This window comes from Salvelinus alpinus, chromosome 12 (assembly GCF_045679555.1).
Source record: "Salvelinus alpinus chromosome 12, SLU_Salpinus.1, whole genome shotgun sequence".
In the NCBI taxonomy this organism is placed as follows: Eukaryota; Metazoa; Chordata; class Actinopteri; order Salmoniformes; family Salmonidae; genus Salvelinus; species Salvelinus alpinus.
Window position 1 is genome coordinate 54127904 of NC_092097.1, and position 25000 is coordinate 54152903.

Consider the following 25000-nt stretch of genomic DNA (forward strand, 5'->3'; position numbering starts at 1 on the left):
GTACTGCAAACCTCTCCTCTATTCAACAGCTAGCACACCTGAATGTCAACTATCCTGAATGTCAACTATCCTGAATGTCAACTATCCTGAATGTCAACTATCCTGAATGTCAATTTACCTGAATGTCAATTTACCTGAATGTCAATTCATCTGAATGTCAATTTACCTGAATGTCAACTAACGTGAATGTCAACTAACCTGAATGCCAATTTACCTGAATGTGAATTTACCTGAATGTCAACTAACCTGAATGTCAATTTACCTGAATGTCAATTTACCTGAATGTCAATGTCAGGACCCGGTGCGAGAATCAGTCACTAAATCGACAGAACCCAGAAGATGAGGCAGACACAGCAGTACTAGAGATGGTGGTTTAATAAAAAATAGATAACTTCCAAAATACAAAGAAAATCCACAAAGTGGTAAAAACAGCAAGGGAAAAAACAAACCTAAAAGACTAATCCAAAATACAAAAGAACAAAACCAGAGAACCTCTGGAAAATCCAACAAGAGAAAAATATATGTTCACAACGCAGAAGATTAAGACGGGCCTTCTTCCACGTAAGCCGACAGCGTCTGATGAACCTCGAGGCTGAAGGCACTCTGACTTCTGCCTCCTGGTCCGGGAACAATAGAGGAGCATAGCCAAACTGACACTCGTGCGGGGATATACCAGTGGAGGAGGAGCACAAGGTGTTGTGCGCGTACTCAGCCCAAACAATGAAGGAGGACCATGTGGATGGGTTGTTGGAAACCATACATCTGAGGGTGGTTTCCAGCTCCTGATTCATCCTCTCAGTTTGGCCGTTGGACTCCGGATGGTACCCTGAAGATAAACTGTCCGTGGCCCCTATGAGTTGGCAGAAGGCCTTCCAAAACCTTGAGGCGAACTGGGGACCTCTGTCGGAAACCATATCTTGCGGGATGCCAAAGACTCGGAACACATGGTTAATCACCAACTCAGCTGTTTCCTTGGCAGAAGGTAATTTGGTCAAGGGAACAAACCTGGCCGCCTTAGAAAACCTGTCGATGATGACTAGGATCGTAGTATTACCATGGGACGGAGGAAGGCCAGTAATAAAGTCCAGCGAGATATGGGACCAGGGTCGGTGGGGAATAGATAAAGGGTGAAGGAGTCCTTGAGGGCGGAGGTGAGAAGATTTGCCCTGGCAGCACACGGAACAGGCCTTGACGAAAGTGGCAACGTCTTCTTTTATGGTGGGCCACCAGAACTTACGCTGGATGAACTCCAAGGTGCGACCTACGCCCGGGTGACAGGTGAGGCGAGAGGAGTGCCCCCACAGAAGGACTTGGGACCTTGCTGCCTTGGGAACAAACAGGGCCCGGTTCGATGGCTTGAGCTTGTTTCACGGTATCCTCCACTTGCCACGAGATCGGAGCCACGATCTTAGCGGCAGGAAGAACAGTCATGTCAGTATCTTCTCGAATGGCAGGAGAGTAGACTCGTGACAAGGCATCCGGTTTGAGATTCTTCGACCCGGGTCTATAGGTGAGAATAAACTGGAATCGGCTGAAGAAAAGAGACCATCGAGCTTGTCTGGAGTTCAACCGCTTCGCCTGCTGGATATACTCCAGATTTTTGTGGTCCGTAAGCACTTGAAACGGTTGAGAAGCCCCCTCGAGCCAGTGTCTCCATTCCTTCAATGCCATCTTAACCGCTAGGAGTTCACGATCCCCCACATCGTAATTCCTCTCGGCCGGGGTAAGCCGGTGAGAGAAGAAGGCGCAAGGATGAAGCCTCTTGTCTTCACCCCTCTGAGACAGGACAGCTCCAACCCCAACCTCTGATGCGTCTACCTCCACCACAAAAGGTTCATCCGCCGTCGGTAGTGTCAGGATGGGAGCAGAGAGGATGCGCTGCTTGAGTCCTTGGAAGGCCGTCTCAGCTTCTCTTCCCCACAGAAACCTTGTGTTGCCACCCTTGGTTAAAGCTGAGAGAGGGGCTGCCACCGAGCTGAAGTTCTTGATGAACTTGCGGTAGAAGTTAGTGAAGCCCAGGAAACGCTGAACTTCCTTAACGGACTTGGGGGTGGGCCAATCTGCTACCGCCCCTACCTTCTTGGGGTCCATCTGGACTCGACCGGGTTCCACTACAAATCCCAGGAACTGTACTCGAGAGGAATGGAATTCACACTTTTCCGGCTTAACGTACAAATGGCTGTCTAGGAGGCGTTTGAGCACTTGTCTGACATGCTTAGTGTGTTCTTGAAGGGAGCTCGAAAAGATGAGGATGTCATCCAAGTAAACAAACACGAAAATGTTAAGCATATCCCTAAGCACATCGTTTATGAGCGCTTGGAACACAGCCGGGGCGTTGGTCAGGCCGAAGGGCATCACCAAGTATTCGTAGTGACCAGTAGGCGTGTTGAAAGCGGTCTTCCACTCGTCACCGGGTTTGATACGCACAAGATGGTATGCGTTCCGCAGGTCAAGCTTAGTGAAGACCACTGCTTCCTGGAGCAGCTCAAAGGCTGTGGCCATAAGGGGTAGCGGGTAGCGGTTACGGACGGTTATGGCATTAAGTCCCCGGTAGTCGATGCAAGGACGTAATCCCCCGTCTTTTTTGGCCACAAAGAAAAACCCTGCTCCCGCCGGCGAGGTGGATGGACGCATGAGGCCTGCTGCCAGAGCGTCCTTGATGTAGGTATCCATAGCAGCTCGTTCGGGAGGAGATAGGGAAAAGATCCGACCCCTGGGGGGGCAGGTGCCCGGAAACAGGTCGATGGGGCAATCGTAAGGTCTATGGGGTGGTAGTTTGGTGGCCCTCTGTTTGCTAAATACCGGTTTGAGGTCATGGTAACACTCGGGAACTCGGGACAGGTCGATGGATTCTAGAGACTCGGGAGGGGAACTCGGGGAACTTGGGAAGATACAAGTGGCTTGGCACGTAGGACCCCACTGCTTGATAGTGCCCACAGACCAGTCGATGTGAGGGTTATGGCTGTGAAGCCAGGGGTATCCAAGGACGAGAGGGAACTCGGAACACGAGGTCAGATGAAAGTTCATCACTTCCTGGTGTTGGGAAACTGAAAGACGCAAGGGGGTAGTGACACGAGTGACAAGTCCAGATCCCAAAGGGCTTCCATCCAACGTAGTAACCCTTATGGGGTCACTTAGAGGTTCAGAGGGAACGCCATTCTCCTTCGCCCAGACACCATCCATGAAGTTACCTGCGGCTCCAGAGTCTACCAAGGCTTGAAGGGGAAGCTCGTGGTTGTCCCAGGAAAGGGTAACTGGAATGAGCAGGCGGGAGTTGGATGGATGGGAGGAGGTTATGTTTCCCGTTACAGTCCTCCCAGGCCTGCACGGGAGAGTGCGTTTTCCCTGGAGCCCGGGACACGTGGAGAGGAAATGGCCCGGTTTGCCGCAATATAGACAGCATCGCTCCCTCATCCGGCGGTCTCTCTCAGCCTGGGAGATGCGTCCAACCTGCATGGGTTCCGGTGGAGTCAGCGGGGATAAAGGTGGAGACTCGGAGCTGGGACCGATAGGAGCTAGGGTGAGAGATCTACGGTTGAGCTCTCTCTCTCTCAGACGCTGGTCTATGCGTGAAGCCAACTTGATCAGGGACTCGAGGTTGTCCGGTGGTTCCCGAGTGGCCAGTTCATCTTGGATGGTGTCGGAAAGACCCTTCAAAAAGCATACTGTGAGCGCCTCGTCATTCCAGCCACTCGCTGCTGCCACCGTGCGGAACTGGATGGCATAGTCCGTCACGCTGCGCCGACCTTGGCGGAGAGTCAGGAGCTGTTTGGCTGAGTCAGGACCGCTGGTAGGACCTTGAAACACTCGCTTGAATTCATCAGCAAAGGTAGAGTAGCTGGCACAGCAGGGACTTTGGGCATCCCACACAGCAGTAGCCCAGGCTAGGGCTTTTTCCGACAGCAGGGTGATGATATATGCTATCTTGGACCGGTCGGTGGGAAATGACGAGGGTTGCAGCTCGAAGGAGAGAGAACATTGGGTGAAAAACCCCTTACAACCACTCGGATCACCTGAGAACCGTTGGGGAGGCGGCAGACGAGGTTCAGCCAGGGGGTTAACTGCCACGGGCACTTGAATCTGATGAACTGGAGCAGAAGCGGTTGCGGGAGAAAGTTGATCAGAAATCTGCTTTATGGAAGTCATCATCTCCGACAGAAGTTGAGAATGTCCAGCCATTAAGGCCTCTTGCTGAACCAGAGCAGCTTCGTGACGTTGGACAGTCCCCTCGTGGTGGGACAGCATGGGAAAAAAGTCCTGGGTACTGGCTGCCTCTGGGTTCATTTTAATGGCTCAGTGTTTCTGTCAGGACCCGGTGCGAGAAACAGTCACTAAATCGGCAGAACCCAGAAGATGAGGCAGACACAGCAGTACTAGAGATGGTGGTTTAATAAAAAATAGATAACTTCCAAAATACAAAGAAAATCCACAAAGTGGTAAAAACAGCAAGGGAAAAAACAAACCTAAAAGACTAATCCAAAATACAAAAGAACAAAACCAGAGAACCTCTGGAAAATCCAACAAGAGAAAAATATATGTTCACAACAAGGCTTGGGCTGGGGCTGGGTGCTAACATACAAACACTGAGCAAGGAACTAAGGAACACACAGGGATTAAATACTAACAAGGGAACGACATACAGGTGCAAACAATAATAGAGCAAGGGAAAAACAAAAGGTACAAAAAAGGTGCAATGGGGACATCTAGTGACAAAAAACCAGAACAGTCCTGGCCAAAACCTGACACTCAACTAACCTGAATGTCAATTTACCTGAATGTCAACTAACCTGAATGTTAACTAACCTGAATGTTAACTATCCTGAATGTTAACTATCCTGAATGTTAACTATCCTGAATGTTAACTAACCTGAATGTTAACTATCCTGAATGTTAACTATCCTGAATGTTAACTAACCTGAATGTTAACTAACCTGAATGTTAACTATCCTGAATGTTAACTATCCTGAATGTTAACTAACCTGAATGTTAACTATCCTGAATGTTAACTATCCTGAATGTCAACTAACCTGAATGTTAACTATCCTGAATGTTAACTATCCTGAATGTTAACTATCCTGAATGTTAACTATCCTGAATGTTAACTATCCTGAATGTCAACTAACCTGAATGTCAACTATCCTGAATGTTAACTATCCTGAATGTCAATTTACCTGAATGTCAACTAACCTGAATGTTAACTATCCTGAATGTTAACTATCCTGAATGTTAACTATCCTGAATGTTAACTATCCTGAATGTTAACTAACCTGAATGTCAACTAACCTGAATGTTAACTATCCTGAATGTTAACTATCCTGAATGTTAACTAACCTGAATGTCAACTAACCTGAATGTCAACTAACCTGAATGTCAACTAACCTGAATGTTAACTATCCTGAATGTTAACTATCCTGAATGTCAACTAACCTGAATGTCAACTAACCTGAATGTCAACTAACCTGAATGTTAACTATCCTGAATGTCAACTAACCTGAATGTTAACTATCCTGAATGTCAACTAACCTGGATGTCAACTATCCTGAATGTCAACTAACCTGAATGTTAACTATCCTGAATGTTAACTATCCTGAATGTTAACTATCCTGAATGTCAACTAACCTGAATGTCAACTAACCTGAATGTCAACTAACCTGAATGTTAACTATCCTGAATGTTAACTAACCTGAATGTTAAGTAATCATCAAGCCCTTCACTAGGTGAATCAGGTGAGCAAGTTAGAAAGAGAGGGAGAGCTTCTTGTCTGGCCTTTTCACTTTGATTGTGACAGACAGCTAGACAGAGAGAGAGACAGTGGGACAGACAGAGAGAGAGACAGTGGGACAGACAGACAGACAGACAGACAGACAGACAGACAGAGTGACAGACAGAGTGACAGACAGAGTGACAGGCAGAGAGACAGACCTCTTCCAGTTTGAGAGTGATCATAGTGAAGGCTCTGAAGACACAGTCTGTAGGTCCTGTGATGGTGATGATCCTCTCTGGACACGAGCCCTCTGAGATGTTGATACGGGCGCTGCTCTGTGATGGAGGGATAGAGGGATGGAGGGAGAGAGGGATGGAGGGATGGAGGGAGAGAGGGAGAGAGGGATGGAGGGATGGAGGGAGAGAGGGATAGAGGGATGGAGGGATGGAGGGAGAGAGAGAGGAGGGATGGAGGGATGGAGGGACAGAGGGAGAGAGGGATGGATGGAGGGAGAGAGGGATGGAGGGAGAGAGGGATGGAGGGATGGAGGGAGAGAGGGATGGAGGGAGAGAGGGATGGAGGGAGAGAGGGATGGAGGGAGAGAGGGATAGAGGGAGAGAGGGATGGAGGGATGGAGGGATGGAGGGATGGAGGGATGGAGAGATAGAGGGATGGAGGGAGAGAGGGATAGAGGGATGGAGGGATGGAGGGAGAGAGGGATGGAGGGATGGAGGGAGAGAGGGAGAGAGGGATGGAGGGATGGAGGGAGAGAGGGATGAGGGAGAGAGGGATGGAGGGATAGAGGGAGAGAGGGATGGAGGGATGGAGAGATAGAGGGATGGAGGGAGAGAGGGATAGAGGGATGGAGGGATGGAGGGATGGAGGGAGAGAGGGATGGAGGGATGGAGGGATGGAGGGAGAGAGGGATGGAGGGAGAGAGGGATGGAGGGAGAGAGGGATAGAGGGAGAGAGGGATGGAGGGATGGAGAGATAGAGGGATGGAGGGATAGAGGGAGAGAGGGATGGAGGGATGGAGAGATAGAGGGATGGAGGGAGAGAGGGATGGAGGGATGGAGGGATGTAGGGATAGATGGATGGAGGGACGGAGGGATAGATGGATGGAGGGATGGAGGGAGAGAGGGATAGAGGGATGGAGGGATGGAGAGGTGGAGGGAGAGAGGGATGGAGGGATAGAGGGATAGTGGGATGGAGGGAGAGAGGGAGAGAGGGATAGATGGATGGAGAGGTGGGGGGAGGAGGAGAAGAGAACAGAAGACAACATTCATTCTGCTGCACTGCTCTGCACATGTGTGGATGTGCCTGTGCACGCAAGTATGTGTGTATGTGTGTGTGTGTGTGTGTGTGTGTGTGTGTGTGTGAGATCTGAGCTAGCTGTGCAGTAGGAAGTAGGAGGAGCCATGCTATGCCAGCTCAAGGCCCATTGAGAGCTGAACCACTTCTTCAAAGAGAAGCCATGTTGTGTGGTGAACATCGTCATGTCCTTCAGTGGAAGTACGCACGCACGCACGCACACACACACACACACACACACACACACACACACACACACACACACACACACACACACACACACACACACACACACACACACACACACACACACACACACACACACACACACACACACTCACGCTCACGCTCGCGCTCGCGCAAATGTGCAAACACACGCACACACACACACGCACGCACGGACACACACACACACACACACACGCTCGCGCTCGCGCAAATGTGCAAACACACAGACACACAAACACACAGACACACAGACACACCCACTTTAGTGGAAAAACCTTCCTTTTAAGCAATTGTGTTTTTTCACAAAGAACTGAAATATGCAAACAGGAACAGGCCTGTAGTATTGAAATATGCAAACAGGAACAGGCCTTTAATACTGAAATGTGCAAACAGGAACAGGCCTTTAATACTGAAATATGCAAACGGGAACAGGCCTTTAATACTGAAATATGCAAACAGGAACAGGCCTTTAATACTGAAATGTGCAAACAGGAACAGGCCTTTAATACTGAAATGTGCAAACAGGAACAGGCCTTTAATACTGAAATATGCAAACAGGAACAGGCCTTTAATACTGAATTATGCAAACAGGAACAGGCCTTTAATACTGAAATATGCAAACAGGAACAGGCCTTTAATACTGAAATATGCAAACAGGAACAGGCCTTTAATACTGAAATATGCAAACAGGAACAGGCCTTTAATACTGAAATATGCAAACAGGAACAGGCCTTTAATACTGAAATATGCAAACAGGAACAGGCCTTTAATACTGAAATATGCAAACAGGAACAGGCCTTTAATACTGAAATATGCAAACAGGAACAGGCCTTTAATACTGAAATATGCAAACAGGAACAGGCCTTTAATACTGAAATATGCATGGGGAAATATTGTGTGTGTGAGCGTGTACGTGATTCTTTATTGAATGCGAGAAAGAAAGGAGATAGGGGGGAACAGAGGGAGAACAGGAAGAGAAAGGGGGAGAATGGAGGGAGACGGAGAGAAAGGGGGAGAATGGAGGGAGACGGAGAGAAAGGGGGAGAATGGAGGGAGACGGAGAGAAAGGGGGAGAATGGAGGGAGACGGAGAGAAAGGTGGAGAATGGAGGGAGACGGAGAGAAAGGTGGAGAATGGAGGGAGACGGAGAGAAAGGTGGAGAATGTAGGGAGACGGAGAGAAAGGGGGAGAATGGAGGGAGACGGAGAGAAAGGTGGAGAATGGAGGGAGACGGAGAGAAAGGTGGAGAATGGAGGGAGACGGAGAGAAAGGTGGAGAATGGAGGGAGACGGAGAGAAAGGTGGAGAATGGAGGGAGAACGGAGGGAGACAGGGAGGAGAAAGGGGGAGAATGGAGGGAGACGGAGAGAAAGGGGGAGAATGGAGGGAGACGGAGAGAAAGGGGGAGAATGGAGGGAGATGGAGAGAAAGGGGGAGAATGGAGGGAGACGGAGAGAAAGGGGGAGAATGGAGGGAGAACGGAGGGAGACAGGGAGGAGAAAGGGGGAGAATGGAGGGAGACGGAGAGAAAGGGGGAGAATGGAGGGAGAACGGAGGAAGACGGAGAGAAAAGGGCAGAATAGAGGGAGAACGGAGGGAGACAGGGAGAGAAAGGGGGAGAATAAAGGGAGACGGAGAGAAAAGGGGAGAATGGAGGGAGAACGGAGGGAGACAGGGAGAGAAAAGGGGAGAATGCAGGGAGAACGGAGGGAGACAGGGAGAGAAAGGGGGAGAATGGAAGGATACGGAGAGAAAAGGGGAGAATGGAGGGAGACATGGAGAGAAGGGGGGAGAATGGAGGGAGACGGAGAGAAAAGGGGAGAATGGAGGGAGACAGGGAGGAGAAAGGGGGAGAATGGAGGGAGACAGGGAGAGAAAGGGGGAGAATGGAGGGAGACAGGGAGAGAAAGGGGGAGAATGGAGGGAGACAGGGAGAGAAAGGGGGAGAACGGAGGGAGAAGGGGAGAGAAAGGGGGAGAACGGAGGGAGACGGGGAGAGAAAGGGGGAGAATGGAGGGAGACGGGGAGGAGAAAGGGGGAGAATGGAGGGAGACAGGGAGAGAAAGGGGGAGAACAGGAAGAGAAAGGGGGAGAACAGTAAGAGAAATGGGGAGAACAGGAAGAGAAAGGGGGAGAACAGGAAGAGAAATGGGGAGAACAGGAAGAGAAATGGGGAGAACAGGAAGAGAAAGGGGGAGAACAGGAAGAGAAAGGGGAAGAACAGGAAGAGAAATGGGGAGAACCGGAAGAGAAAGGGGGTGACCAGGAAGAGAACGGGGGAGAACAGGAAGGGAAAGGGGGAGAACAGGAGGAGAAAGGGGGAGAACAGGAAGGCTGTAATGATGGTGCTTTTATATCCTCCCCACTCTGAGTCTTTCAGCAACCAGCTCATCTGAGGACTCACTGACGATGGCTAAAGAGCTGTGTCTGTGTGAGTGTGTTTCGGCTGTGTGTGTGTGTCAACTCTGTTTCTGATTCCTTGGTGGGTGTGTGTTGGCTGTGTATGTGTGTGTGTGTGTGTGTGTGTCTCATCCGTGTGTGTGTGATTCATTGCATTGCAGGGTTCCCAGGTCGTCTCCTGTCTGTTTCATTTACATGTGATCTCTCTGTCACTCTGTCTGCGCATGCCTGCATGAGTGTATCTCGGCTCTGCGTGTGTGTATGCACATGTCTGTGTGTGTCTGTCTCGTGTGTGTGTGTGATTCATTGTACTGCAGGGCTTCTAGCTCCTGTCTTTTTCTCCCGGTGTTTGTGTCTGTTTGTGCGTTTGCTTGTGTGTGTGTGTGTGTGTGTCTGTGAGTACGTGCGTGATCTCACTCAGGCTCTGGTCAATCTGAAAGACTCTCTGCTTCTTCCCATGATCATGTTTTTATCTCCATCATGGAGACAGATTTACCTCATCACAGCTTTATTACTGTCATTATCTCCATCATGGAGACAGATTTACATTATCACAGCTTTAATACAATCTGAAGTCATATGTCTACTGTTTTCTGATTATCTGGTACTTCTGTCCCCAACCAAGGAGGGCCTACAGCAGCACCTACAGTGGGGAGAACAAGTATTTGATACACTGCCGATTTTGCAGGTTTTCCTACTTACAAAGCATGTAGAGGTCTGTAATTTTTATCATAGGTAAACTTCAACTGTGAGAGACGGAATCTAAAACAAAAATCCAGAAAATCACATTGTATGATTTTTAAGTAATTAATTTGCATTTTATTGCATGACATAAGTATTTGATCACCTACCAACCAGTAAGAATTCCGGCTCTCACAGACCTGTTAGTTTTTCTTTAAGAAGCCCTCCTGTTCTCCACTCATTACCTGTATTAACTGTACCTGTTTGAACTCGTTACCTGTATAAAAGACACCTGTCCACACGCTCAATCAAACAGACTCCAACCTCTCCACAATGGCCAAGACCAGAGAGCTGTGTAAGGACATCAGGGATAAAATTGTAGACCTGCACAAGGCTGGGATGGGCTACAGGACAATAGGCAAGCAGCTTGGTGAGAAGGCAACAACTGTTGGCGCAATTATTAGAAAATGGAAGAAGTTCAAGATGACGGTCAATCACCCTCGGACTGGGGCTCCATGCAAGATATCACCTCGTGGGGCATCAATGATCATGAGGAAGGTGAGGGATCAGCCCAGAACTACACGGCAGGACCTGGTCAATGACCTGAAGAGAGCTGGGACCACAGTCTCAAAGAAAACCATTAGTAACACACTACGCCGTCATGGATTAAAATCCTGCAGCGCACGCAAGGTCCCCCTGCTCAAGCCAGCGCATGTCCAGGCCCGTCTGAAGTTTGCCAATGACCATCTGGATGATCCAGAGGAGGAATGGGAGAAGGTCATGTGGTCTGATGAGACAAAAATATAACTTTTTGGTCTAAACTCCACTCGCTGTGTTTGGAGGAAGAAGAAGGATGAGTACAACCCCAAGAACCCATCCCAACCGTGAAGCATGGAGGTGGAAACATCATTCTTTGGGGCTGCTTTTCTGCAAAGGGGACAGGACGACTGCACCGTATTGAGGGGAGGATGGATGGGGCCATGTATCGCGAGATCTTGGCCAACAACCTCCTTCCCTCAGTAAGAGCATTGAAGATGGGTCGTGGCTGGGTCTTCCAGCATGACAACGACCCGAAACACACAGCCAGGGCAACTAAGGAGTGGCTCCGTAAGAAGCATCTCAAGGTCCTGGAGTGGTCTAGCCGGTCTCCAGACCTGAACCCAATAGAAAATCTTTGGAGGGAGCTGAAATTCCGTATTGCCCAGCGACAGCCCCGAAACCTGAAGGATCTGGAGAAGGTCTGTATGGAGGAGTGGGCCAAAATCCCTGCTGCAGTGTGTGCAAACCTGGTCAAGAACTACAGGAAATGTATGATCTCTGTAATTGCAAACAAAGGTTTCTGTACCAAATATTAAGTTCTGCTTTTCTGATGTATCAAATACTTATGTCATGCAATAAAATGCAAAGGAATTACTTAAAAATCATACAATGTGATTTTCTGGATTTTTGTTTTAGATTCCGTCTCTCACAGTTGAAGTGTACCTATGATAAAAATTACAGACCTCTACATGCTTTGTAAGTAGGAAAACCTGCAAAATCGGCAGTGTATCAAATACTTGTTCTCCCCACTGTAGATCTTCTGCACAGATCCTTCCAGACCTGGGCCCTGTCAGACCTGGGCCCTGAAAGTAAATCTCAGTAAGACAAATATCATGGTGTTCAAAAAAAGTTCCAGTCGCCATGACCACAAATACAAATTCCATTTAGACACTGTTGCCCTAGAGCACACAACAAAAAACTACACATACCTCGGCCTAAACATCAGCGACACAGGTAACTTCCACAGAGCTGTGAACGATCTGAGAGACAACGCAAGAAGGGCCTTCTATGCCATCAAAAGGAACATAAATGCTATTTGGCCCTAAACAGAGAGTACACCGCGTCAGAATACCTGACCACTGTGACTGACCCAAACTTAAGAAAAGCTTTGACTATATACAGACTCAGTGAGCATAGCCTTGCTATTGAGAAAGGCCGCCGTAGGCAGACTTGGCTCTCAAGAGAAGACAGGCTATGTGCACACTGCCCAAAAAATGAGGTGGAAATTGTGCTGCACTTCCTAACCTCCTGCCAAATGTATGAGCATATTAGAGACACATATTTCCCTCAGATTACACAGTTCCACAAAGAATTAGAAAACAAAACCAATTTTGATAAACTCTCATATCTACTGGGTGAAATACCACAGTGTGACATCACAGCAGCAAGATTTATGACCTGTTGCCACAAGAAAAGGGCAACCAGTGAAGAACAAACAACATTGTAATTACAACCCATAATTATCCTTATTTATTTTCCCTTTTGTACTTTCACCATTTGTACATTGTTACAACACTGTACATCGACATAATATGACATTTGTAATGTCTTTATTCTTTTGGAACTTCTGCAAGTGTAATGTTTTAGCCATTTGAATTGAACTGAGAGAGAGAGAGAGAGAGAGAGAGAGAGAGAGAGAGAGAGAGATAAAGAGAGAGAGAGAGAGATAAAGAGAGAGTTTGAAATAATCTTTATTGGGTCTGGGAGCCCACCACACAATAAATACTCATACAAAACCACAGTTACACATCAATTAGAAACACAACTCCAACTCCTCCTCCACAGTAACTAAACACAACAGCCTCTGAATACCCCATATACTCAAAAACAGATCAATATTGTTGATAAGTTTATAATAGGCAAACTCAACCCTTAGTCTCGCTGCCACCATTCCCTCCAGCATTCCCACCACATCCACAGACCCTTGTCCCCGAATACTGTTCTTTCGGGTCTTCCATATCGCTAATTTTGCTGCCCCTAACACAAAATTAAGCAACACAACGACACCCTTTTGACTGAACCTGTACTTTGGCCCAAATATATACAGTTGGGAAGAGAAAACCTCTCCCAACGTTGAGAACCAGTCAGTGATCAGGTCAATCATCCCGACCAACCTGGGACACAGTAAAAACAGGTGTGCCAGAGTTTCAGACTCTGCACAGAATGGACACCCCTCCCCAACAGTAGGGTCCAGGTGTACCAGATGCATGTTGGTGGCTATAGCTCCATGTATGATCCTCCATTGGAGGTCAGCTGTCCTCTTATCAATCGGCAGTTTGTATAATGATCGCCAACAGCCTTTTGGGGAAGCACCTGGACCAAGCACACCCGCCCACCTCGTCGATTTTACCCCTTCCAGGGAAGAGGCATGGGACACCTTTACACATATTCTGTACATGGCCTTCTTTCCCACCTCCTTGAACTCCCCCAGCTCCGGGGTATCGAAGGAAAGCAGCATCCCCACGTCCTCGTCAAATGCCCCCACCGCAGCACTAACAATCAGTGCAGGGAACACATAATCCAGACCCTCCTTCCACCGATCAGAATTGGAAATGTCAGTCACATACTGACGATGAAGCACTGGCAAGGAGTCACAGACCTCAGCGACGACCTTCCTCAGTAGGCGAGATGATCGGATCCCCGCTCTTTCTCCCAGCTCCTCCAACGATCTGCTCCTGCTCTGCATCAGATGACCCAGCTTGGTGCACCCGACACCTAACAGGCATGAACGCAGGCTGGCTGAACCCAGAGCACTGGACTGGATGGCAGTGTTATAAAAAAGAGGCTCTTCAAAAAGCCACATCCCTGGTAGCGTGCCGGCCTTACGGGACTTGACCAGAATCCTCCAAGCCTGCATAACAGACTCATAGAATGGAGTCAGGCCATTCAACTCACCCCCCTCCAGCTTTAAGAGGAAAAGGTGCTTGTCTAAGCCCAAACAGCCTGCTCTCCTCATCAGTGCGTAGGCTGTGTCGACCCAGCTAGAACCGTCACTGTACAACAGTCTCTGGGCTGCTTGAAGCCGGAAAGCCATGATCCTAGAGGAAATGTCCACCAGGCCTTGCCCCCCCTCGTGCAGTGGCAGGTACAAAGCTGCAGCTTTGATCCAGTGTTGTCCAGACCAGAAGAAATTGACAAGGGTCCTCTGAAGCTCTTGTATCAGACCCTTTGGTGGCTGCAAAATCATTAGTCTGTGCCACAGGGTAGAGGCAGCAAGATTATTAATTACCAGTACCCTTCCCCTATAAGACAACTGGGGTAGCACCCATTTCCATCTTGACAGTCTGGCACACACTTTCTCCACTACACCCTCCCAGTTCTTTTTCTGAAAGACATCAGAGCCTAGAAAAACACCCAATGTCTTCATCCCATCTCTGCCCCACTGAAGCCCCCCTGGTAACCGTGGAGCGGACCCTATCTGAAGCTGACCTGCCCACAGCGCTTCACTCTTTCCCCAATTGACTCTAGCTGAGGAGGCACCCTCATACACCATTAAAGCGTCTGAGAGAACCTTAACATCCTCAGCCCCTGTAATAAAAACTGTCACATCATCTGCATACGCAGACAGTGCTATCGTGGGACCCTTCATTACACCTGGCACAGAGAAACCAGTAAGCTTCGCTCTTAAAAAACAAAGCATTGGTTCAATCGCCAGACTATATAACTGCCCTGAAATTGGGCATCCCTGCCTGATACCCCTTTGGACAGGGATGGGGCAACTCAAACCACCCCCCACCTTCACCATACACGAGGCCCCAGCATACAGTAAATTCATCCAAGACAAAAAAACATCCCCAAACCCAAAGGCTTTCATCGTTTTGAACAAATACTGGTGGTCCACGCGGTCAAAAGCCTTCTCCTGATCCAAAGAAAGTAAACCCACATTTACATCAGACAGTTTACAAATGTCTAGAACATCTCTTATCAGAAACAAGTTGTCAACAATTGAGCGATCAGGTACACAATAGGACTGGTCCTTGTGGACCAACAATCCCAGATACTCTTTCAACCTGTTTGAGAGACATTTTGAAACTATTTTATATTCTGCACACAGCAAAGCAACAGGTCTCCAATTTTTTATGAGAGCCAAATCCCCCTTTTTTGGCAACAGTGAAAGCACCGCACGTTGACAGGATACAGGAAGAGAACCCTCATGAAAAGATTCACACACCACTTCATAAAAATCCTCCCCAATAGACCCCCAAAAGTGCTTATAGAACTCAGATGGTAAACCATCAATGCCAGGGGCTCGGCCTGTTGAGAGCTGCATAACTGCTGTGGACAGCTCTTGCAGTGTAATGTCAGAGTCCAATGCGACTCTCTGTTCAGGTCCCAATTTAGGAAGACCATGTAACAACTGTTCAGTACACAGAGAGTCACAATCCTCCGCCTTGTAGAGGGCAGAGTAGAAATCCACGGCATGTTGACGCATTTCACTGTCATCCGTGGTCACCTTCCCATCAGGGAGACGAAGGCAGACCATCTGTTTACGTTGTAATTTCGACTGTCCAAGGTTAAAAAAAAAGGCACTAGGAGCATCCATATCCTTGAGGGAAGCGAAACGAGACCTAATCAAGGCACCTTTCACTCTTTCATGCAGAAACGACCTCAGTTCATGTCTCTTGTCCTGTAAGTTCATGACTAGTCCAGGGTCATTCTGAGTGAGCAGCTTCAATTCAATTGATTTGATGTCCTGTTCAAGGGCATTGATAGTCTCTTTAACTTCAATTTGAGACAAAGCAGTATACTGTTGACAAAATACTCGTATTTGGGCCTTCCCAACATCCCACCATTGTCTCAAGGACTCAAAATTCCCTTTTGTAACCCTCCATTTTTCCCAAAACAACAAAAACCTTTCACAAAACTTGACATCATGTAACAATTTAACATTAAAATACCAGTAAGGTGATGACCTTCGTGGACAGGACAAGTGAATATCAACAGTTATAATGTGATGATCAGAGAAACCCACAGGAGTAATGGCACACCTTCCAACCCTACTACAGTATTGATCAGATACGTACAACCTATCTAACCTTGCTGCACTGACACGACCTTCATTCACTTTCAACCATGTGTACTGCCTAACTTTTGCATTCCTTACTCTCCACACATCAGAAAGCTCTAACTCAGTTAGTAAGCCAGACAGGAAAGTGGCTGACCGCAGGTGAGGTTCTTCAGCGTTGCGATCAACAGTAAAATCCACAGTACAGTTCCAGTCCCCCCCTACAACCATACACCCCTCTTGGTCACACTGTCTTAAGGTTTCTTTTATTTTATCAAACACAACAAGACGCTCGGTACCCTCATTAGGAGCATAAACATTCAAAAAAAGAAACAAAACCCCCATAACATCCACCTTGACCAATAAAACCCGACCCTTGACAATCTCGGTTGTAGATATCACAGTCACCCCTAAACCTGAGGAAAACAAGATGGCCACCCCAGCACTGAAATTAGTACCATGACTGAGTATATGCTGCCCCTCCCACCACATACCCCAGTCAACCTCATTAGCCTCATCACTATGTGTCTCCTGTAGGAAAACTACATTAAGCCTTTTCTGTTTTATTTCTTCTAAAACCCAAGCCCTCTTATTTCTGTCCCTTCCCCCATTAATATTGAGAGAACCTACCCTTAGTACCTCCATGTAGAAAAGAGAAAAGAAAAGCAGAATAAACCACAGAGAAACCAAAGAGAAAAAAGACACCCTATGAAGCATGATCATCATCATTATTTAAATATTTTCTTATTAACCTGACCACGTTTCCCACCACCTTTTGCTGCTGTAACAGCAGTAACAAATTTCCTCAAGCGAAACCGCTTCTTCTCACTCAACTGGTCTAACCCCACCGTCTTCTGTAACATCACAGCTGACCTCACAAACTTATCAACATCAAAATATTCTGCCAATTTTACAGATTTCCCAAAAGTCTGATCCAGAAACCCATTTACCTCCTCTAGATCATAAATTGAGTCCTCACCAGCTGCTGTCATATCAGAAGAGATATCCATATCCTTCTCCTGATCCTCCTCAGCTGAGGCCACAGACCACTGACTCCCCTCTACCACATCCCTTTCAACACTCCCCACTTGCACCCCATCACTCGTACCAGGCATCTCCTCCACTACCTGGGAGACTAGCCCCACCTGAACCCCATTACCCGTGGTGGGCATCTCCTCCACTACATGAGAGCCCAGCTCCACATGAACCCCCTCCTGTACCCCATTACTCGTAGTGGGCATTTCCTCTACTACCTGGGAGCCTAACTCCACATGAAACCCCTCCTGTACTCCATTACTCGTAGTGGGCATCTCCTCCACTCCCTTGGAGTCTAGTTCCACATGAACCCCCTCCTGTACTCCATTACTCGTAGTGGGCATCTCCTCCACTACCTGTGAGATTAGCTCCACATGAACCCCCTCCTGTACTCCATTACTCGTAGTGGGCATCTCCTCCACTACCTTTGAGATTAACTCCATATGAACCCCCTCCTGTGCCCCAGTACTCGTACTGGGCACCTCCTCACCAGTCTGAGGAACTGGCTCTTCAACACGGATAACTTGTTCCTCGGCAACAGGTGCTTGTGGCTGCTCAACCACTGTCAGCCCACCTCTCCCTACATCAGTGGGCCCAGGCGTTACGATGACCACCTGCGCCCCTCCCTCTGCCTTCTCCCTTTTCGGGCAAGCATGTCGCTTATGGCCAACATCCCCACACTCAAAACACCGTTGACTACCCGTACTAGCATACGCCATATACATTCTATTGTCATACTTGACTTTAAACGATATCTCTAAAGTCTGCTCCGGTGAGTCCAAAAACATAAACACCTGTCGCCGAAACGACATAACCTGTTTCAACGCCGGGTGTTTGCAACCCAACGGAACAACCTTAATTGAGCTTGCAAACTTCCCAAAGCGCAATAACTCGCGCTCCAATAGCTCATTTGGAATAAACGGTGGTACATTTGAAATCGTTACCCTTGTTGACGGAGAAAAAAGCGGGGTAACTTGAATAAACATTCCCTTAAGAAGTACGCCCTGCTCAACCATACGATCAACAAGGCGCTCTTCCTTAAGAAATACCACCACCGCTTTATTCATCCGTGACGCATACGCAACATTATCGTATCCTACCTTCTCTCCTACGGCGACCAGAAAATCCTCCACCGTGACAGTAGCTTCAGTGACACACCTAAAGCCGTGCCGAAGTGACAGGGACGGCATTCCAATTCTGGAAGCCATCCCCGCCAAAATCAAGGTAATTTCGATACGAAAAAACCTAAATACTTAATTCTACCACACAACAAAAAAAAAAATATATATATATAATAATCTTAATCATGCACAGAAGAAACCAAAGAATGCCACCAAGAAAGAAAAAACCGAAGGAAAGTTCTGAATATCTTACTCTACACAACACACGCACTCACTCAATCAATCATTCAATTCCCAGCATGCACCAAACACTCCCATCATGCAGAGAGAGAGAGAGAGAGAGAGAGCGAGAGAGAGAGAGAGAGAGAGAGAGAGAGAGAGAGAAAGAAAGAAAGAAAGAAAGAAAGAAAGAGAAAGAGAGAGACAGAGAGAGAGAGAGGGAGAAAGAGAGAGACAGAGAGAGAGAGACAGAGAGAGAGAGAGAGAGAGAGAGAGAGAGAGAGAGAGAGAGACATCACTATGCATTCTATTTTTATTGCGAGAAAGGAAACTGCAATCTGCCAAAGATTTCACTTTTGTTAATTATCTACCTCACTTGCTTTGGCAATGTAAACATCTGTTCCCCATGCCAATAAAGCCATTTGAATTTAACTGAGAGAGAGAAAGAGAGAGAGAGAAAGAGAGAGAGAAAGAGAGAAAGAGAGAGAGAGAGAGAGAGAGAGAGAGAGAGAGAGAGAGAGAGAGAGAGAGAGAGAGAGAGAGAGAGAGAGAGAGAGAGAGAGAGAGAGAGAGAGAGAGAGAGAGAGAGAGAGAGAGAGAGAGAGAGAGAGTAAACCTGGCAGTAAACCCCAAAAATACTAAAATAATGATTTTCCAGAGAAGATCCAGATCTCAGGGAATTAGACCAAAGTTCTCAATTGGTACAAAATATATAGAGTACAATTACTTAGGTTTAAGAATAAGCTCAACTGGACACCTTAATGAGGCAGTGAATGAACTGAGAGAGAAAGCACGCAGGGCATTCTACGCCATTAAAAAAGCTAATTCAAATTGAAATACCTATTAAAATTTGGCTAAAACTAATTGAATATGTCATTGAACCAATTGCACTTTATGGCAGCGAGGTGTGGGGTCCACTTGCAAAACAAGATTTCATCAAATGGGACAAATGGACAAGTTATGTAAGATTCTCCTACATGTCCAGAGGAAAACTACAAACAATGCATGCAGGGCAGAATTAGGCCAATATCCACTAATAATAAAAACTCAAAAAAGAGCAATTAAGTTTTGGAAACATCTAAAATACAGTGTCACCCTCTCACATCATTACCAAGCCCTGCAATGCCAAGAGCTGAGCAAAGAAAAGAGTCCCCTCATCCAGCTGGTCCTGGGGCTGAGTTCACAAACCTGTTCTACTAACACACTGAAGCCTCAGGACCAGAACATCCAATCAATCAGGATAAACCAAATTACAACACAGTCAAAACAAAACTATATTGCTTATTGGGAAACACAAGCACAAGCACAGAGCAAAATGCAGTGCTATCTGGCCCTAAATCGACAGTACACCGTGGCTAAATATTTGACCATGGTTACTGATCAAAACCTTAGAAAAACCTTGACAAAGTACAGGCTCAGTGAGCACAGCCTTGCCATTGAGAAGGGTAGACACAGGAAAACCTGGCTCCCTGTAGAGGAAAGACTGTGCAACCACTGCACAACAGCAGAACCCGAGACAGAGCTGCATTTCCTGACAAAATGTCAAAAATACAAAACAATTAGAGAGTGTCATTTCCCCAAATTTGAAACTCTTATTCAAGGTTTCAAAGACCTCTCTGATGAGGATAGGCTACCCGTCCTGTTGGGGGAGGACGCAGAGAGCTGTGGGTTGGCAGCGCACTACATTGCTGCCTGCCATAAGTTGAGGGACAGTGTCTGACAGACCAATCAACCTGCACATGTACTCTACTGTATGTTTATTGTTATTGTTCAATGTATGGTTATTTTGACACTTGGTTATTGTTGTTACTGTTGTCCCGTTGACAATTTTGATTCTCTTTTTTTATATTGTAAATAAGCTTTGGCAATATGTACACTGTTACGTCATGCCAATAAAGCAAATTGAATTGAATTGAATTGAATTGAGAGAGAGAGAGAGAGAGAGAGAGAGAAACATCACTATGCATTCTATTTTCATTGCAATAAAAGAGTCTACAATCTGCTGAAGAAGATGTAGGTATCAGTAGTGAAGCACACACACACACACACACACACACACACACACACACACACACACACACACACACACACACACACACACACACACACACACACACACACACACACACACACACACACACACACACACACACACACACACACACACACACACATGGACTCTCCTCAACCGTTCTCTATATCTGTCTGTTTAATGTCAGAGATAACCCCTTGGTGACCCTCTGTCGGCTACACTGATGAATGAGGATTCAAACCAGGTTCCTTGTGTGTAGCGATTGGTCGTGTGCTAGTGGCACAAGATTTTCTTCACTGCCAAAGACCCCTTTGGCTCTTAGCCTTGTGCTACCAGTACCTTCATAGCTCTTATAAAACCCAACCGGAAAAGCAGTCAGGACTTCTGTATACTATGTATAGCCTACTTATCAATGTTTCAGTCACCAATTACACTTTCTAATGTTTCAGTCACCCATTACACTTTCTTCCATGTTTCAGTCACCCATTACACTTTCTTCCATGTTTCAGTCACCCATTATACTATATTTAATGTTTCAGTCACCCATTATACTTTCTTTACTGTTTCAGTCACCCATTACACTTTATTTACTGTTTCAGTCACCCATTACACTTTCTTTCATGTTTCAGTCACCCATTATACTTTCTTTCATGTTTCAGTCACCCATTATACTTTCTTTACTGTTTCAGTCACCCATTACACTTTCTTTCATGTTTCAGTCACCCATTATACTTTCTTTAATGTTTCAGTCACCCATTATACTTTCTTTAATGTTTCAGTCACCCATTACACTTTCTTTAATGTTTCAGTCACCCATTACACTTTCTTTACTGTTTCAGTCACCCATTATACTTTCTTTAATGTTTCAGTCACCCATTATACTTTCTTTAATGTTTCAGTCACCCATTACACTTTCTTTCATGTTTCAGTCACCCATTACACTTTATTTACTGTTTCAGTCACACATTACACTTTATTTAATGTTTCAGTCACCCATTACACTTTCTTTCATGTTTCAGTCACCCATTACACTTTATTTACTGTTTCAGTCACACATTACACTTTATTTACTGTTTCAGTCACCCATTATACTTTCTTTAATGTTTCAGTCACCCATTATACTTTATTTACTGTTTCAGTCACCCATTACACTTTATTTACTGTTTCAGTCACCCATTACACTTTATTTACTGTTTCAGTCACACATTACACTTTCTTTACTGTTTCAGTCACCCATTATACTTTCTTTAATGTTTCAGTCACCCATTACACTTTATTTAATGTTTCAGTCACCCATTACACTTTCTTCCATGTTTCAGTCACCCATTACACTTTCTTCTATGTTTCAGTCACACATTACACTTTCTTTCATGTTTCAGTCACCCATTACACTTTCTTTCATGTTTCAGTCACCCATTACACTTTATTTACTGTTTCAGTCACACATTACACTTTCTTTACTGTTTCAGTCACCCATTATACTTTCTTTAATGTTTCAGTCACCCATTACACTTTATTTAATGTTTCAGTCACCCATTACACTTTCTTTAATGTTTCAGTCACCCATTACACTTTCTTTAATGTTTCAGTCACCCATTACACTTTCTTTCATGTTTCAGTCACCCATTACACTTTCTTTCATGTTTCAGTCACCCATTACACTTTATTTACTGTTTCAGTCACACATTACACTTTCTTTACTGTTTCAGTCACCCATTATACTTTCTTTAATGTTTCAGTCACCCATTACACTTTATTTAATGTTTCAGTCACCCATTACACTTTCTTCCATGTTTCAGTCACCCATTACACTTTCTTCTATGTTTCAGTCACCCCTTATACTTAATTTACTGTTTCAGTCACCCATTACACTTTCTTCTATGTTTCAGTCACCCCTTATACTTAATTTACTGTTTCAGTCACCCCTTATACTTTATTTAATGTTTCAGTCACCCATTACACTTTCTTCTATGTTTCTCAGTGTCTTTCCATTTCACTTCACCTTCATAGCTTTGCAATCCTGTGCCACTTATTTTGTTTGAGTGATTTTGTGGGTTTGTGCTGTGTATCGGTTTCCCTTGAGACTAAAATATTCATGCTTCCTCTTCCTGTCAGCGAAGATGCCGAGGTACATTATATAGATAGATATAGGAGCGTAGGAAAAGATGTGTTTGGTTTCTAGATCTAGATGGAAATAAAGTATTTATGTGGATCCATCACACCCTGACTGTAGAAACCAAGAAGCTGAGATACGGAGGTATATATAGAGGTACAGAACAAAATGTGTTGGGTTACTCTTTAAGCTACATACCTAAATGTTAAGTATGTACACTACCGGTCAAAAGTTTCAGAACTCCTACTTATTCAAGGGTTTTTCTTTATTTTTACTATTTTCTACATTGTAGAATAATAGTGAAGACATAAAAAACATGAAATAACACTTATGGAATCATGTAGTAACCAAACAAGTGTTAAACAAATCAAAATATATTTTATATTTATGCCAAGAGTGTGCAAAGCTGTCATCAAGGCAAAGGGTGGCTATTTGAAGAATCTCCAATATAAAATATATTTGGATTTGTTTAACACCTTTTTAGTTACTACATGATTCCATATGTGTTATTTCATGGCTTTGATGTCTTCGCTATTATTCTACAATGTAGAAAACAATAAAAAATTAAGAAAAACCCTGGAATGAGAAGGTGTTCTATAAAACGTTTGACGGGTAGTGTGTATCTCTATTTCAGGTGTGTACGGCAGGTTTAATAATGTAACAGAAAATATACGGTTTAGAAAAGGCTTTTATCAAAATCACCTTCCATCATTTGTTTAACTTATGTGCGGTCCCAGGAATCAAACCCACAATCGTGGATTTGTAAGCACCATGCTTTACCAGCTGAGCTACAGAGCACCATGCTTTACCAGCTGAGCTACAGAGCACCATGCTTTACCAGCTGAGCTAGAGAGCACCATGCTTTACCAGCTGAGCTACAGAGCACCATGCTTTACCAGCTGAGCTACAGAGCACCATGCTTTACCAGCTGAGCTACAGAGCACCATGCTTTACCAGCTGAGCTACAGAGCACCATGCTTTACCAGCTGAGCTACAGAGCACCATGCTTTACCAGCTGAGCTACAGAGCACCATGCTTTACCAGCTGAGCTACAGAGCACCATGCATTACCAGCTGAGCTACAGAGCACCATGCTTTACCAGCTGAGCTACAGAGCACCATGCTTTACCAGCTGAGCTACAGAGCACCATGCATTACCAGATGAGCTACAGAGCACCATGCTTTACCAGCTGAGCTACAGAGCACCATGCATTACCAGCTGAGCTACAGAGCACCATGCTTTACCAGCTGAGCTACAGAGCACCATGCTTTACCAGCTGAGCTACAGAGCACCATGCTTTACCAGCTGAGCTACAGAGCACCATGCTTTACCAGCTGAGCTACAGAGCACCATGCTTTACCAGCTGAGCTACAGAGCACCATGCTTTACCAGCTGAGCTACAGAGCACCATGCTTTACCAGCTGAGCTACAGAGCACCATGCTTTACCAGCTGAGCTACAGAGCACCATGCTTTACCAGCTGAGCTACAGAGCACCATGCTTTACCAGCTGAGCTACAGAGCACCATGCTTTACCAGCTGAGCTACAGAGCACCATGCTTTACCAGCTGAACTACAGAGCACCATGCTTTACCAGCTGAGCTACAGAGCACCATGCTTTACCAGCTGAGCTACAGAGCACCATGCTTTACCAGCTGAGCTACAGAGCACCATGTTAGTACAGTATGTCATCTGGAGAATTTACCTCTTGTCGTATTTTCTTCACCGTCTCTCCTTTCTGTGGAGTGGAAAGACACAACACAAAACCTTTAGACACGCTCAACAGGTTTTGTTTAAAGTTCTGTCATTCACTCCTTCAAACGTATCATTATTATTCAATGAGTTTGATGTGGTTAAATTAAAAGTCCAACATATTTCAGACATACAACAGAATGCTTACTGTGACAGACACGTTGAAAGGTTTGGTTTTTAGAAGTGAGTTTGGTAAAACACTGCATTTCAATGTGTCCTTTCATTGTCTTTTTATCTGACTATTATCTGACTATTTGTTCCTGTTGAGGGACCATAGATTGGTGTGGTGGAGGGGGAACCAATCACGTAAATAATCCAGTATCCTGCTGCTACAACACGGCAAACTGGTATTCTGTAAAAGATGCAATTTGTGATATCTAGGCCTACAGACATTTTTGGACATACAAAAATATGATGTGTATTGTACACCCATGTTTTATGAGTTTAGTACACCTGTCTATCACACATGTAAATATAAAGCAAACCAAGTGGTGTGGTTGTCTGTTTGCTGTGTTTTTCAAATCAAGGATTTGGCCTTTAAATCACAGTGGAGGTAGAAGTATTACAGTAGAGTACACATCCA

General features: G+C 45.8%; 1 protein-coding gene across 4 annotated transcripts in view; it reads right to left on the reverse strand.

The window, feature by feature from the left end:
* The window catches only part of LOC139536362 (poly(rC)-binding protein 3-like), a 166739-nt gene that overhangs the window by 44854 nt on the left and 96885 nt on the right, over window positions 1–25000 (reverse strand). For 3 of the 4 annotated variants that reach the window (XM_071336842.1, XM_071336840.1, XM_071336841.1), the window contains exons 4-5: window positions 24371–24403; window positions 5923–6039 (exon numbers count right to left, since the gene is read on the reverse strand). In XM_071336842.1, the coding sequence (XP_071192943.1) occupies window positions 5923–6039; window positions 24371–24403 (150 nt within the window). The remainder of the gene's footprint in view (window positions 1–5922; window positions 6040–24370; window positions 24404–25000) is intronic. The other variant, XM_071336843.1, reaches the window with a different exon arrangement.